The sequence below is a fragment of the Microtus ochrogaster genome, chromosome 5 (assembly GCF_000317375.1).
Source record: "Microtus ochrogaster isolate Prairie Vole_2 chromosome 5, MicOch1.0, whole genome shotgun sequence".
Lineage (NCBI taxonomy): Eukaryota > Metazoa > Chordata > Mammalia > Rodentia > Cricetidae > Microtus > Microtus ochrogaster.
The window spans coordinates 95,650,137-95,664,458 of NC_022012.1; the positions used below are offsets into that span (position 1 = coordinate 95,650,137).

At 47.6% G+C, this 14,322-nt stretch overlaps 1 protein-coding gene across 3 annotated transcripts in view; it reads left to right on the top strand.

The window, feature by feature from the left end:
- The window catches only part of Lars2 (leucyl-tRNA synthetase 2, mitochondrial), a 98,317-nt gene that overhangs the window by 79,529 nt on the left and 4,466 nt on the right, over nucleotides 1-14,322 (top strand). For all 3 annotated transcript variants that reach the window (XM_005348160.1, XM_026779348.1, XM_026779347.1), the window contains exons 15-19: nucleotides 6,922-7,022; nucleotides 7,414-7,596; nucleotides 8,869-9,038; nucleotides 10,454-10,531; nucleotides 11,549-11,660. In XM_005348160.1, coding sequence (XP_005348217.1) covers nucleotides 6,922-7,022; nucleotides 7,414-7,596; nucleotides 8,869-9,038; nucleotides 10,454-10,531; nucleotides 11,549-11,660 — 644 coding nt within the window. The remainder of the gene's footprint in view (nucleotides 1-6,921; nucleotides 7,023-7,413; nucleotides 7,597-8,868; nucleotides 9,039-10,453; nucleotides 10,532-11,548; nucleotides 11,661-14,322) is intronic.

Below are 14,322 nucleotides of genomic sequence, written 5' to 3' on the forward strand. Positions count from 1 at the left end.
ACAAGTGTCTTCTCCCAGTGAGCCACCTCAGGCTCGGTGACAAGTGTCTTCTCCCAGTGAGCCACCTCAGGCTCGGTGACAAGTGTCTTCTCCCACTGAGGCACCTCAGGCTCGGTGACAAATGTCTTCTCCCACTGAGGCACCTCAGGCTCGGTGACAAGTGTCTTCTCCCACTGAGGCACCTCAGGCTCGGTGGCAAGCGTCTTCTCCCACTGAGCCACCTTCTCTGTCCCTATTTTAAAATCTTTTAGGAATAAAACTATGACTCATGCACATGCCTGGAATACTACTACTGGGAAGGTAAAGGCAGGAGGATTAGCCCTGCTCAAACAAAAGATTATTTATCCGTAACTTTCAGCTTATCTGTAAAGCAGACAGAAATTCCGCTTCATCAGCATGAGGGTGCTGGAAGCTCTGCCAGCTCTGGGAGCTGAACTCTACCATATGAAAAATGTGCTGGGTATAACTGTGTTCTGAAACTGGCTTTCTGCTTCTACCCCAGAGACCTTGATGTCTCTGGGTGAAAAACGCCTGATCTGCATCAGAAGGACTCAAAACATATCGATGTCACTGGGCCCCATTAAATAATTAGTTAAAATGCTTGTGGTTCCCATTATGCAACTTGGTCTACTTTGCATTTTGTATCTGTGAAAACAGATTTGCCAGCTGTGACTTGTGTCCTGTTACTGTTGCACTCTCATGGAAGTTTTGTGTATGTGTTTTTGTTTTTGTTTTAAACTCACCACCTGGCCCACACCAGAAGAACTCTTGTTCTTCCTCTCTCAGTGCTGGGATTATTTATAGGTGTGTACCACCACACCCAGCCCAGGTTTTTGCAGTGATTACATTATTGTTGTTGTTGTTGTTGTTGTTGTTGTTGTTGTTGTTGTTTGAGGCAGGGCTTCTCTGAGTAAAGAGCCCTGACTGTCCTGAACTCTTTGTAGACCAGGCTGGCCTTGAACTCACAGATTTCCACCTATCTCTTCCTCCTGAGTGCTAGGATTAAAGGTATGCATTAGCACTGCCTAGCCATAATAACTTTTAAAAGCTGTCATTCACAGTATGTAGCCTGCAAAAGGGAGACCCAGGAAAGTTTCTGGTAATTCTGGGTGAGGCCGGTCTCAGCTTGGGTTTCTTTCTTGTTCTGCATAAGCAGCCACCTGGCCCAATCAGGGTAGCAGGCAGCTGCTGTCTAGATCTTCAGTTTTCATAGAAATGAAGACCCGTCGTGGCTATGCCATCAACTTGTACCCACCCCAGGACTGGTGTGCTTTTCATTGTGAATGCTAATTGTCATTGGATAATTTGATTTAAACACGGAGAGGAGAAAGTCAGAGAGGGGAGAGGGGGAAGGGGAGGGGGAAGGGAGGGAGAGAGAGGAGTTTTAAAAGATGGGGCAGAGGAGTACTTAGCCAGAGTTAGGGGGCTCACTGGTGAGTTGCAATTCTACATATTCCCAGGAGGTGGCAGTGGTGTGTCACTTGATTATATGAAACAACAAAATACCAATAAGAATAATAAATAAAAATATCCCAACTCCCTACCTTTGAGTCTTTTTCATTTTCCTTTCAGAAAACGCCATGCTGTATAGCCTCGACTGGCCTCAATCTCAGGCCTGCCTCAGCCTTCTGAGTAGCTGGGGTTGCAGGTATGCTGCCATATGCTCAGTCCTGAGTCTTTTTTTTTTTTTCTCCTTCGAGACAGGGTTTCTATGTGTAGCCCAGGCTGTCCTGGAACTTGCTCTGTATACCAGGCTGGCCTTGAACTCAGAGAGATCCACCTGCCTCTGCTTCTCGAGTGTTGGGATTAAAGCTGTGTGCCGCCACTGCCCAGGCTGTTTCCCTGGTTCTTGATGCTACTGATTTTAATCACCATAGACATGTTTTGGGGGTGCTGGGTGTAAATCCATGGCTTTGTGTGTGGTAAGCATATTTTGTGCTGCTGAGCCACACTTCCACACCCCTGAGTTTCTTTTTTTCCTGTTTGTTTGTTGGAGACAAAGTTTCTTTGTGTAGCTCTGGCTATTTTGTAACTCACTCTGTAGACCAAGATGGCCTCAAACGCACAGATATCTGCCTACCTCTGCCTGCCTAGTGCTGGAATTAAAGGTTTGTGACAGCATGCCCGGCTCCTGAGTTTCTCTTAAGTGTGACAAAAACCAATGCCCAGTGTGAGAGAGGAGTGGGAAACCTCACACCCTGTTGAAGGGATGCTGGCACCCGAGACAGTAACAGCAACACTGAATAAGTATGAGACAGACTTGTGCTAAAAACATGCGATTGTGCATACACAGATCATCCTTGTGGAGCTCACTGAGGTACCTCTTGGTGCTGCAGGCAGCATTCCTACCTTGTAGGGCACTACTTAATCTGCTGTTGGTCTTAAACATGTCTGTATCCGACTTTCCCTGCTCAGCAAGGACTGTGCTGGTTGGTTCTTGTCAACTTGACGCAAACCTTGATGTATCTGGGAAGCAGAAATCTCTCTCTGTCTCTAGGATTTAATATGCATCAGTGTTTTGCCTGTATGTCTGTCTGTGTGATGGTATAGGATCCCCTGGAACAGTTGTGAACTGGCATGTGTGTGCTGGTCATTGAATCAGGATTCTTTGGACCATTGAACCATCTCACCAGCCCGGAAGAGGAAATCCTAATTGAGAAAATGCCTCTGTAAGAGTGGTCCATAGACAAGGATATAGGGCTTTTTTTTTTTTTTTTTTTGAGTAATGATTGGTGTGGAAGGGTCCCACCCCCTGTGCTTAGTGCCATCCCTGGGCAGGGGCATCCTAGATGGTGTGAGAAACTTTCTCACAGGCTGAGCAAGTCAATGATCAGCCTTCCTCCACAGTGTCTGCTTCAGTTTCTGCCTCCAGGCTGTTTCCTTGACTTCCATCAATGATGGTCTGTGATGTGGATGTGAAAGTGAAATAAACTCTTTCCTTCCCTTGCAAGTTGCTTTTGACTGTGGTGTTTTATCACAGCAATAAGAAGCTAATTAAGATAATACCTATTTACCTCTGTGTGACAGTATGAGCTTGGGAGAGTTGGGGGGGGGCGGCTAAAACTGAGGCAAACTAAAGTCCCATGCAATAGTCAACTTTATTCAGGGCATCAGACAATTTAAACTCAGAGAGTTAAGAAGAGTCACCTGAATAAAGTGTACCATCACAAGGACAAGCCACGCGTGGCAAAAATATGTTTTTCCTTAGAGGCTGTGGTAGTTTGAATGTAATTGACTCCATAGTCTCATAGGGAGAGGCACCATTGGGAGGCGTGGCTTTGTTGGAGTGGGTATGACCTTGTTGGAGGAAGGGCGTCACTGTGAAGGTGGGCTTTGAGGTGTCCCACGCTCATGATACCTCCCAGTGTCTCAGTTGACTTCTTGTTGCCTGCAAGATATAGGACCCTCAGCTTTTCCTCCAGCTCCACATGGTGCCCGCATGCCTCCATGCTCCCTGCCGTAATGATAATGGACTGAACCTCTGAACTGTAAACGTTTTCCTTTATAAGAACTGCCATGGGCATGGTGGCTCTTCACAGCAATAGAAACCCTGCCTAAGACAGAGGTGTATGTTAATAACAGCTGAAGTAAACTCACTCCTATCCACTACACATGGGAGAAGCACAAAAGCACATTCCAAGAATAATTGTGTGTTTTTGAAGAGTTTCCTCCAAGCACTCAGAATTCTCACACAGCTCCATTCCTGAACTGCATTCCCACAAGTCATGCATTTTTTCTGTTTTAAATCCTCCCAGTGTTGCTTCGTAATTAGCTTAGGGTCCGGATGCACCATCCTGGAAGGCGAGGACTGCTCAGGAGCTGAGCAGCAGTGCTTACCCAGTCCCTCTGTCTTCCATCCCACCGTCCCTCTGGGTCTCACCTCTGTGGCCATAAGATGTATGTTTTAAAGCAGGCTACCATCACCTGGGCTCGGTGCCCTGGGAGCAGAGAGGAGAGTAAGAGAATGGTCCTTATTAGAAGGGGCTAAAGGTTGTGGTAGTTTGAATGTAATTGACTGGATGGGTGACCTCTGTGTAAAACCACAAAGGGTGCTTTCAATGCGGTTTTACTAGTTGCTGTGGATGCAAAGGAATTTAAAGCCAACTGGGCTACTTGAGTTTGAGGCTAGCCTGGGATGCAGAGTGAGACCCTTTCTCAAAAAGCAAACAGATAGGTTGAAAAGATGGTTTAGTGGCAGATAGATTGAAGAGATGGTTTAGTGGTTAAAAGCACTGGTTGCTGTTGCAGAGAACCTGGATTTGATTCCCAGCACTCGCATCATGGCTGGCAACCATCTGTGACTCAGTTCCAGGGAATCCATTGCCCTCTTCTAACCTCCCTGGGCACTAGGCATGCACACGGTGCATATGCATACATGTAATCAAAACCTTCACACACAAAAGTAAAATAAATCTTCAAAAAATTTAAACAAAATCTGTTTTTGAGCTTGATGACTTTTGTGCACACATAGAGGAATCTCTTCTATCTTGACACAGTAGCTTGCTCATTTGGTCCTGTGACATCAACTAATGCAGTCATTTGAATGGGGCCTCACAAACATGATACTCAGCATTTATATTTTTTTTATATTTTAATGTTGATTGTACTGGATTTTTTTTCACTTTGTAAATAGACCCCATCTCCCGCCATTGCTTTGTATACCCCTGTGCATTCCTCTCTCTCTCTCTCTCTCTCTCTCTTTCTCTCTCTCTCTCTCTCTCTCTCTCGCTCATTTAAAAGAGTTTAGAGCAGGAAGGTGGGCTGCATCTCAGCCAGAGCATGTATTTAGCATTTGGACCTTGAGATTGTGATGCAGGAATCTTTTATTTCTGGTCCTCATCCCTCTCAATCTCTTGGCTGCCCTATCTGCCCTCCTGAGTCTACTAGAAAATGTTCTCCTCTTTGTAACTGCCCGCCCACAGCTGGTAGACGGGACCTTTGTGGGACTCACTTGGATCACTGCCCACCCAAATCAGATGACCTTGAACATAAAGTAAAAGATCCTGTGGGATTAACCTGCAAGGCTAACAGGGCTGTAGCTTGTTGGGTCCATTTAGATTGTTAATTTTGGATTCCCTGAGTAGAAGTTCCCCCACCTGCCCTGCCCCCCATGTTAGTGAACTTGCACCCCAGAACTAGGATGTTGGGAGGCTTGTGTGCATGAATATCATCTTGCAGTCCAGAGCAGCATTAGATACTCCACATAAGATGGTGTCTGGAATTACTTGCTGAAATGCATCAAAATAGAATTGGGCAGATTCTTACAAAACAAAATGAAATGGGAGGAAAAAAAAGAATTCAGTGGTTCTTAAGAATAAAACCATTGCGGTAAGGGTGGTGGTGCATGTCTTTAATCTCAGCATCAAGGGGGAAGAGGCAGGCAGAGCTCTGTGAGTTCAACACCAGTGTAATGAACATAGAGAGTTCAAGTCCAGCCAGGGCTATAGAGTGAGACCTTGCCAGGAAAGGCATGTGTGAGGACAGAACTGGACAATGGATCCAGCAGTTATGAGTGTTGGCTGCTCTTCCGCAGGACCCACTATGCCTGCCTGTCTGCTACTGCTTCCCACTATGATGTCATGGACTCTAGCCCTCTAGAATCATGAGCCCCAAATTAAATGCTTTCGTTTATAAATTGCTTGGTCATGGTGTTTTGTCATGGTAATACAAAAAAGTAACTAAGACACACCCAACCATTGATAGGTGCTGCTGCAGACTGAAGTGGGCCGGAAAGAACAGTGTCTTAGGGATTCTGTCACTGTGAAAAGACACCTTGACCATAAAGGAAGACACTGATTGGGGCTGGCTTACAGATCCAGAAGTTCAGTCCCTTACCATCATGGTGTGAAGCATGGTGGCGTACAGGCAGACTTGGTGCTGGAGAAGGAGCTTCCATGGGTCTACTGTGGTTGGACATTCTCTTGAGCCACCAGCTCACAAACAATGACCTGGAGACTTATAATTGATCATGAAAGCTCAGCTTTAGCTTGGGCTTCTTTCTAGCTAGTTCTTATAACTTAAATTAACCCATATCTATTCTTCTACGTGTTACCACATGACTTGTGACTTTTACCTCTCCTCCTGCATGTCTAACTCTCTCTCCACCTGGCTGGCAACCTCTCATTTTTTTCCCAGAGCTCTCTGTCCCCGGAAGTCCCTCCCAACCTCTTCCTGCCAGCCACAGTGGCACATCTTCATTCAGTATAAAGGAATATTCACAGCATCCTGCATCTGGATTGACAGACAGCAGCAAGTGAAAGTGAACTACAGGCTTGGCTTGAGCTTCTGAAACCTCAAAGCCTGATCCCAGTGACACACCTCCTCCAAAAAGCCACGCCCACTCAAGCATGGCCACACCTCCAATTGTATCACTCCCTATTGGCCTGTGGGGCCATTTGTACACAAACTACCACAAAAAAGTAGATACTATTTAAATTTTAACAGAAATGATCTATTCCTGCCCAACTTGTCAGATTTAAACTTTAAAAGAATCTAAGCATGTGCTGTGCTGAGGGGGAATAGTAAGCATCCTTCACAAAGACAGCCTTCAGTGCTCCAGGCCTGATGGGCAGCCGGCACCCAGTGATGCATATTTTCATGCAGTTATTTGGTTCCATCTTCCCATTGACACCTTGAGAAAAGTTTCTCTTGCTCCCATGTTCTAGGTTGGTATGCTGGACACCCAGAGCAAGTTAAGTGACTTTTGTGGCTCACAGGCTTTCCAGAGCTGAGGCCAGTGTTCTTTCTTCTTCACCTCTGGGAAGTGGATCTGAGCTTAACCTTGGCTGCTGCTTTGACTTGGTGTTACCACTGCATCCAAGGAGCCTAACTTTCAGGTGTGGTCTATAGAGATGACTTCTGGATACCTTATGTCCTTGCAGCCCCACATACCCCCCCTTTTCCCCTGTGATCCTTCCTCAGGGAGCCTTTCCATAAACTGCTAGCCCAAGGCCTTATCAAGGGACAGACATTCCGCCTTCCATCTGGACTGTGTCTGAAGAAGGAGGATATCGACTTCACAGGTAAGGTGGGCCCAGTCTGGCTGGAACAGGTAAGAACCAAGTTCAGGTTCAGGAGCTCTTAGGAAACCAGCATCTGTTAGGTCCTGGCTGGGTGCAGAGGCTAAGATAGATCCTGGTCAGGCCTCCGCAGGCTGCTCCCGGGACAGGTTATCCCCTCCTAGCGAGCCCCATCCTGCGTAACATAGTGTTTGCTTGGGCATCCCTCCTTGTCCAGCCTCATTTGATGGTCCATTGCTGGACAGAGCCTTGAACTCAGAACATGGAGTCTTCCAGGACCTTTTCCCACGCTGCCCACTTCCTTGACACGCTGAGTGCAGCTCTGCTTTCCTGAGCTCCCTGTTCAGGACCCATTTGGAATTAGCATTGTTCTAAGTAGTCTTTTGGCTTCTAGGTCCTGCTCCTGTTTGTGCAAAAACAAAAGAGAAGTTAGAGGTGACATGGGAGAAGATGAGCAAGTCCAAACACAATGGGGTGGACCCCGAGGAGATTGTGGCTCAGTATGGAATTGACACAATCCGGCTCTACATCCTCTTCGCAGCCCCTCCTGAGAAGGACATCTTGTGGGATGTAAAGAGTGAGTCTCCTTCCTTCGGCTGCTGCTTCCTCTGCGGTCTGCCCTGGACTCTAAAAGAACTGAGGAAGGAAATGTCTTCCTGGAAACAGTAGTGGCGAATTCTAGATGTCATCTTGTCCAGCCTTCTGTCCCTCTCTAAGACCCTAGCTCTCCATTGTTCAGGGGCCTCGGGTCCTTAGGTGGGGAGAGGAGAGGGGGTTCCCACTCCTCCCCGTACACTTGCTGGCAGTGGGACCCAGCACAGGCTCTGTGCTGATTACAACGTGGTCTTTGGACAACTGTTCCCTTGAAGACCGACCCCCCCCCCCCCCCCGCTCTTACCTAGGCCTGCTGAGCTGCAGAAGCAACTCTTCTTTCCACACTTCCTGAAAGTTTTTTCTGGAACAGAGTCTTCCCCTCTCACCAACATGATGCTTGGATCCTGGGATCATGTGTAACATCAGCCACTCCCTGCTAGCTTCACTTCCCCCCGGGAGATTTCTCTTTCCAAAGCTTTCGTTTTGCCCTTGAGATCTGCGTGGATGTAGATGTGGGAAGTGAAAGGAATCCATTTTATCTCAGGATTGGCTGGTTGCTCACTACGTCTTGTGGCAGTGGGTCTGGACAGAGGTGACAGATACCACCCTGACAAACTGCCTAGAGAAACCGGCGGGACACACAGAGCAGTGAAGGCAGTGGCTCTGCTTTCCCCTTTCTACTGGGCAGGTCCCCGTATCTGCTTCTCACAGCTGTCCCCACTGTGTCCCCTCTCTTGAGAATGCCCAACCCAGTGGCCACGGGGTTCAAGAATCTGTACCCCCACTTCCCCCACTTACTTGATCCAGGACCACCAAGTGTGCTGTTCTGCTTCCCCGGCTCAGAGCAGCCACTGTCTAACCGCTAGACTCGGTGACACACACACCTCTGGCAAGGTGAGGGGTTGTCATCTGACCTCACACTGTGCCACAGGCTGTTCCCTAGCATGTTGTACAACCACTCCCACTGTTACCTGTCCTCATGAGGTCCCAGCTTTCCTAGTATTGGCAACTGTCTTGTGTACGCTGTTGGCCCCAAGGCCTGTCTGTCAGAGTAAGCTTGCTGACCAGAAGGCAGGGTGCTGATGCCCATCCCAGTACAGATGGTGACTGCTGAGCAGCCCTGCTGCCTCTGCTCAGAATACCAGGGAGACCAAAAGGGGCTAGGGTTAGGGAGGGTTCTGGAAGGACCATGGGCTTTTCTCATTCCTTCTTACCATTACTCTTTCTTTGTCTTCTTGATTGCCACAAAATGCAGCGGACGCTCTCCCTGGAGTACTGAGATGGCAACAGCGGCTGTGGTCCCTGACAACACGATTCATTGAGGCCAGGACCTCTGGGTCAGTCCCCCAGCCTCAGCTGCTGAACAACAAGGAGAAAACCAAGGCCCGAAGCCTCTGGGAATACAAAAACGCAGTCATAGCTCAGGTCAGAACCCACAGACCTTGGGTAACTGTGTCACTGCTCACTCTGAGGGAGCCTTTGCCCAGTGTTCTGTGCAGCCTACACACCCTGAGGGCCCAGTGGTCTGTGCAGCCTGCACATCCTGAAGGCCCAGTGGGTCTTCTTTCCTTGTGAGATAGACCCAATGCCTTGATTAATTGCTGCCACTGTTTTTGCTGTTTTACTGAGACTGCCTGATGGAAAGAGATGCTTTCTAAAGAATGGCTGTCCCTCCCACCCTGTCACCTTCTTCCACCGTGACCTTAGGAAGCCACCTATTTCCTGAGTCTCTGGAGTTGACCTGCAGATGAAGCCAATCTCTGATGAGACATGGCACATTGTGTTAACAGGGGTACAGAGATGAAAGAGACAGAATGCCATAAAATACCTTCTCGTTTTATAGATGAGTTTAAGACCCAGGCAGGTCAGATGTCTTGCTTAGAATCCTACAGCTAACGAGGATCCACGCTCCCTGAACTCATCGGGAGTTCGTCCGCTAGCTTACTTGGGTACACAGTGTCCAAAGGACTTGTTTTAGGTTAATCTCTCTAAATACGAGGTTATTTTTCATGGGTATCTGATAACACAAATTCTTCTTGGGCTGATTTTTTTTTTTTACTTGTTAATTTAGGGTTGGATGTAGGTTGGTGGTAGCCCGTGCCCACGCCTGGGTTCCTCCCTGAATTAAAAAGAAAAGGGGGCTGATTCAAGCCTGTGAAGTCATCCGAGGCCACTTCTCGCCTGGACTGTAGCTCGGATGACATTAATGGCATAGCAGGGTTTCTATTGGTTTTTGTGACCTGACCTAGTGGCTCTGGGTCTAGCATGCCTGTCTAATGGCATTTCTTCAACTTTATTTCCATCCAACTCTGGGGATCCGACTGGTGCCAAATTATTGCTCTCATACCATGCGTGTTCTCTCTGGAGCATAGGTCAGATCTTTGATGAGTTGTTTCAACAGCTGGGAACTCTTGGCATCTCAAAGGTGTGGCATTTTCCTTTCTGCAGTGGTGGGGAATCTTGCTCCAGGCCTCACTCCCGCTAGAGCTAGGTGAGCACTCTACAGTGGTCTGCATCGCCTGCTTTATCCACTGTTGTCTTTATGCTGCTTGTCCACTGCCCCCTGCTCAAGCAGCCAGCGTTGTCTCCTTAAGCCTCTGTTGTGGGAAGCAACACGGTCTCAGATGTGGAAAGAGAGGCAGTCTTAACAGTAAAACAGCATTGACTTTGAATTTAAAAGTCTTCGTGCTCATAAAATCTAGGCATATTCAAGGCAATAATTGTATTTATAAGTATCTTTTGTTATATTCACTTAGCTTCTTTTTATCATTCAGTTTTCTTCTGGAAAGCTAAAAAGAATTTCTGAAGAAAGTTAATAAAAATCAGTTTTTTGCCAACAGGTAACCACCCATTTCACAGAGGACTTTGCGCTGAATTCTGCAGTTTCTCAGCTGATGGGACTCAGCAGTGCCCTCTCGGTAAGTACCTGGGCCCCACTCAGTAACTGGGGAGGGAAAGTGCTAGAAGTGCTAGGGTAGGAACTTACGGCTTCAAGGATAAAGATTTATTTATTTATTGTCTGCAGTGTTCTGTCTGCATGTGTCCCTGCAGGCCAGAAGAGGGCGCCAGATCTTATTATAGATGGTTATGAGCTGCCGTGTGGTTGCTGGGAGTTGAACTCAGAACCTCTGGAAGAGCGGCCTGTGCTCTATCTCTGAGCCTCTCTCCAGCCCCAAGGTTTTAAAGGTTGTCTGAGCAAAGTTGTTTACTTTTCTGAGACAGGGTCTTGCTACATAGCGCAGGCTGGCCTGGCCTTTGACTTATGATGATCTTCCTGCTTCTGCCTTTTTTTTTAATCTCCGTCTTTTGTGAGAGGACCTAGAGGCCCCGGAGATTAGACGCCATGTCTGAATGAGTAGTAGCAAAGCCAGGATCAGGCTTAGGCCTCTTTCTGTTCTAACCTTAATCCCTACTGTCTGATTTCCTGCGCATGTCATTGTGGCATTGTTGCTGTTTGCATTATTTTACCCTAGATGGAGCAGAGTTGTTATTCCCAGTGATAAAGGAGCCGTCCTTTTCAGTCCCGTCACCAGCTTGCTACATGTAACTCCAGTTTTTTCTGCTAAGGAAGAACTTGTCAATAATTGTGGATAGAGAGAACCTACACCCTGGTATTCCCCAGGAAAACCTTAGGCAACAGTTCTCTGCGTTTTCCCCTGGGCCACAACACACAGGAAACCTTGCAGGGTGCTTACAAGTTCTGACCTTGTTCCCAGAACAGTTTTCCTCCTTGCTGAGGCTTAGCTTCTTCTACTGTCAGACGAGGAACAAACCCTCTCATGAAGGGCAGTCGTGAGGACTGAGTATGAGATTCAAAGTGGTGATAAAGAATGTTTCTCCCACCTGCTGAGCCTCCAGATTCTACTTCATTCATGGCCTGCCTTGCCCCTGCTTATTTTGTACCCCAGTCTTAAATGTTCCTTCCTCTTCCCTAGCAAGCCTCTGAGAGAGTGGTTCTCCACAGCCCTGAGTTTGAGGATGCTCTGTGTGCCCTGCTGGTGATGGCTGCCCCCATGGCTCCTCACATAACCTCAGAGCTCTGGGCAGGTACGTAAGAGGGTCCTTGTCTAACTAGTTACTACTGACGAGCATTTGCCCAAGCCTCTCATTGATCATTATTTGTGTAGCTCAGCAAAGGTCTTAGTCAGAGTGCTCTTCGTCCCTTGAGGGTTCAGCTGCTCACTGTGTGTGTGTGTGTGTGTGTGTGCGTGTGTGTGTGCGTGTGTGTGTGCGCGCGCGCACGCACATGTGTACATGCATGCTTTGTTGTAGGTGTGGGCGTATATGTGCCATGAATATGAAGGTCACAGGACAACCTTTGGGTGTCGGTCCTCATCTTTCTATTTTGTTTTGAGACCGGTATTAACCACTCTGTAAGCCAGGTTAGCAGGCCTGAGAGCTACTAGAGATGTCCTGGTGTCTGCCTTCTGTGTCCCCATAGCAGCATCTTGGACTACAGATGCTTGGGCTACTGTGTCCAATTTTTGTATCAGTTCTGGGCATCCACGCTCAGATCATCGAGCTTGCTTGACGAACACTTTTGCCTTATCCACTCATCCCTGACCTGTCTTCATTGTGAACTCACGAGTTAAGTTCAGATTTTATCTGTTTTGTTGTCCAAGCCACTTCCACAAATGTTTGTCCAGACACCGAGTCTCCATTCCACCAGGTCCTCTGATTGTTTTTGTCTCGGGTTTGTTGTTGTTGTTGTTTTGTATGTTTATCGTTAGTTTCTGGTGTTAGAAATCGAGTCCATCTTTGTGCTCGCTAAGTATGAGCTCTACCAGCTCCACCACTGAGCCACACCCCGGCCTCTGATGCAATGGGGATGTTGTTCTTCCAAAAGCATGCGAGCAAATTCATGTCTCTGGGAAAGGTCAGTGTGAAGTGGCCTTGCTTCCTGTGCATTTTCTTGACATTGCCAAGGCCGCTGTAGTCAGTGTCAGCACAGGTCAGGCCCTCCTGGCATACTCAGGGGAAGTAGCTAGCACAGACAAGGATGGGGAGATGAGACTAGAGACAGGCCCAAGAATGCCACCAGGAGAGGGCTGCCATACACAGAAACTGTGACCGCCCCACCCCCACGAACCCCCAGCAATCACTGTGGGCCACCAAGGCAGCCTGGCGTCCTGTACTCTCGGTGGGATGGGGGAGTTTTATTTTCTACAAGAAGGTCAGCTCTCCAGAGGTGGGGACCGAAGGGGTGCAGCTGGCCCTGTGTGATAGCCCTGCGTGCCAGAGCCTTGGCGCTATCTCTGCACCCAGACCTTCCCTCTTTGACCTGTCACCTTGGCTGTGTTGTGTTTGCCGTGCGCATGTTGGGTATTTTCACTTAAAAGAGCAAAGTGGCAAAAACTTGCACATATGCAGGGCCCCGAGCTCCACCCCCTGCAGCCGAGCCACACCATCCAGGGAAAGCCTGGTGAAACACTGTACCTATAAATAAGCATCCTGATTACGCCAGGAAATCTGGGCTTCCTTGTGTTTTCAGTGGAATGTGTAACAGCTTCTGTCCAGAACATTTCATCCAAGACCCTTTCATCTCCTAGACATCCTGTATGACTTCCATACGGAGGTTTTGGAAACCTTCCCGTTACATCTGGGTCACAGGACAAACCACCACCAGCTCAGCAAATAAAGACATGATTATCTGCTTTTGGTGACCTCCATCTTACTTTTAGAGGAGGAAGAAGTTGGAATCTTCTCTGCATTGGCCAAAAGGCCATTAAGACCATTGAGAAGTACAACAGCTCAGGCCAGGGCCAGCTGGGCACCAGGGGGAGGTCATGTCTTGTACTTTGGCTCTCAGGAGTCTTCACTTCCCTGCCAGTACCTGGCAATACAGGATCACCTGAGTGGCAGGTAGGAAGACTTACAAAGCTGCACTGAATGAATATGCCAGAGTCGAGGCAGAGACCAGTGGCGTAGAACATGTCAGCGCTATCAGTGGTTGGTCCACAACACAGGCCCACCTAAGGACTGTGAGTTTGGGTCTGTGAGAAGACGGGGAGTTTGTGGTGGGCACAGCCAGCGGTTACTAACACATGTTTGAATAAAGCTGATCCTGTGTGTGTGTGCAGTGCTAACGTCAGACTCAGGATAGTGTTCATGCTACCAAACCAATCCCAGTATAATAATATTTTGTAGGAAAACCTACAGATCAATAGGGAAGGAAGCTTTATGCAGACAAACTTAGTTTGGAAAGTTTGTGATTTTGAAGATAATTTTTTAAAATATTTATTTATTATGTATACAGTATTCTGTCTGCTTGTATGCCTGCAGGCCAGAAGAGGGCACCAGACCTCATTACAGATGGTTTTGAGCCACCCTGTGCTTGCTGGGAATTGAACTCAGGACCTTTGGAAGAGCAGGCAATGTTCTTAACCGCTGAGCCATCTCTCCAGCCCTGAAGATAATTTTTTATATTATAAACAAAATTACTACTAAATTTGAAAGTTAAATAGGAAGGAGAATGAAACCTTTCAAAGAAACCAAGAGAAAATTCTTGAACTGATTTCACAGTACGGGACAAACTCTGTACTTCAATATTTTTTCCAATTTCAGAGCTGTGAGTGTCGCGTGGTGGAGCACTTGCCTAGCATGTGCACCTGGTTCATCTCCAGCACAACTGTAACATACATACACACATGTATGTGTGGAGCATTTGCCTAGCGTGTGCACCCGGTTCATCACCAGCACAACTGTAACA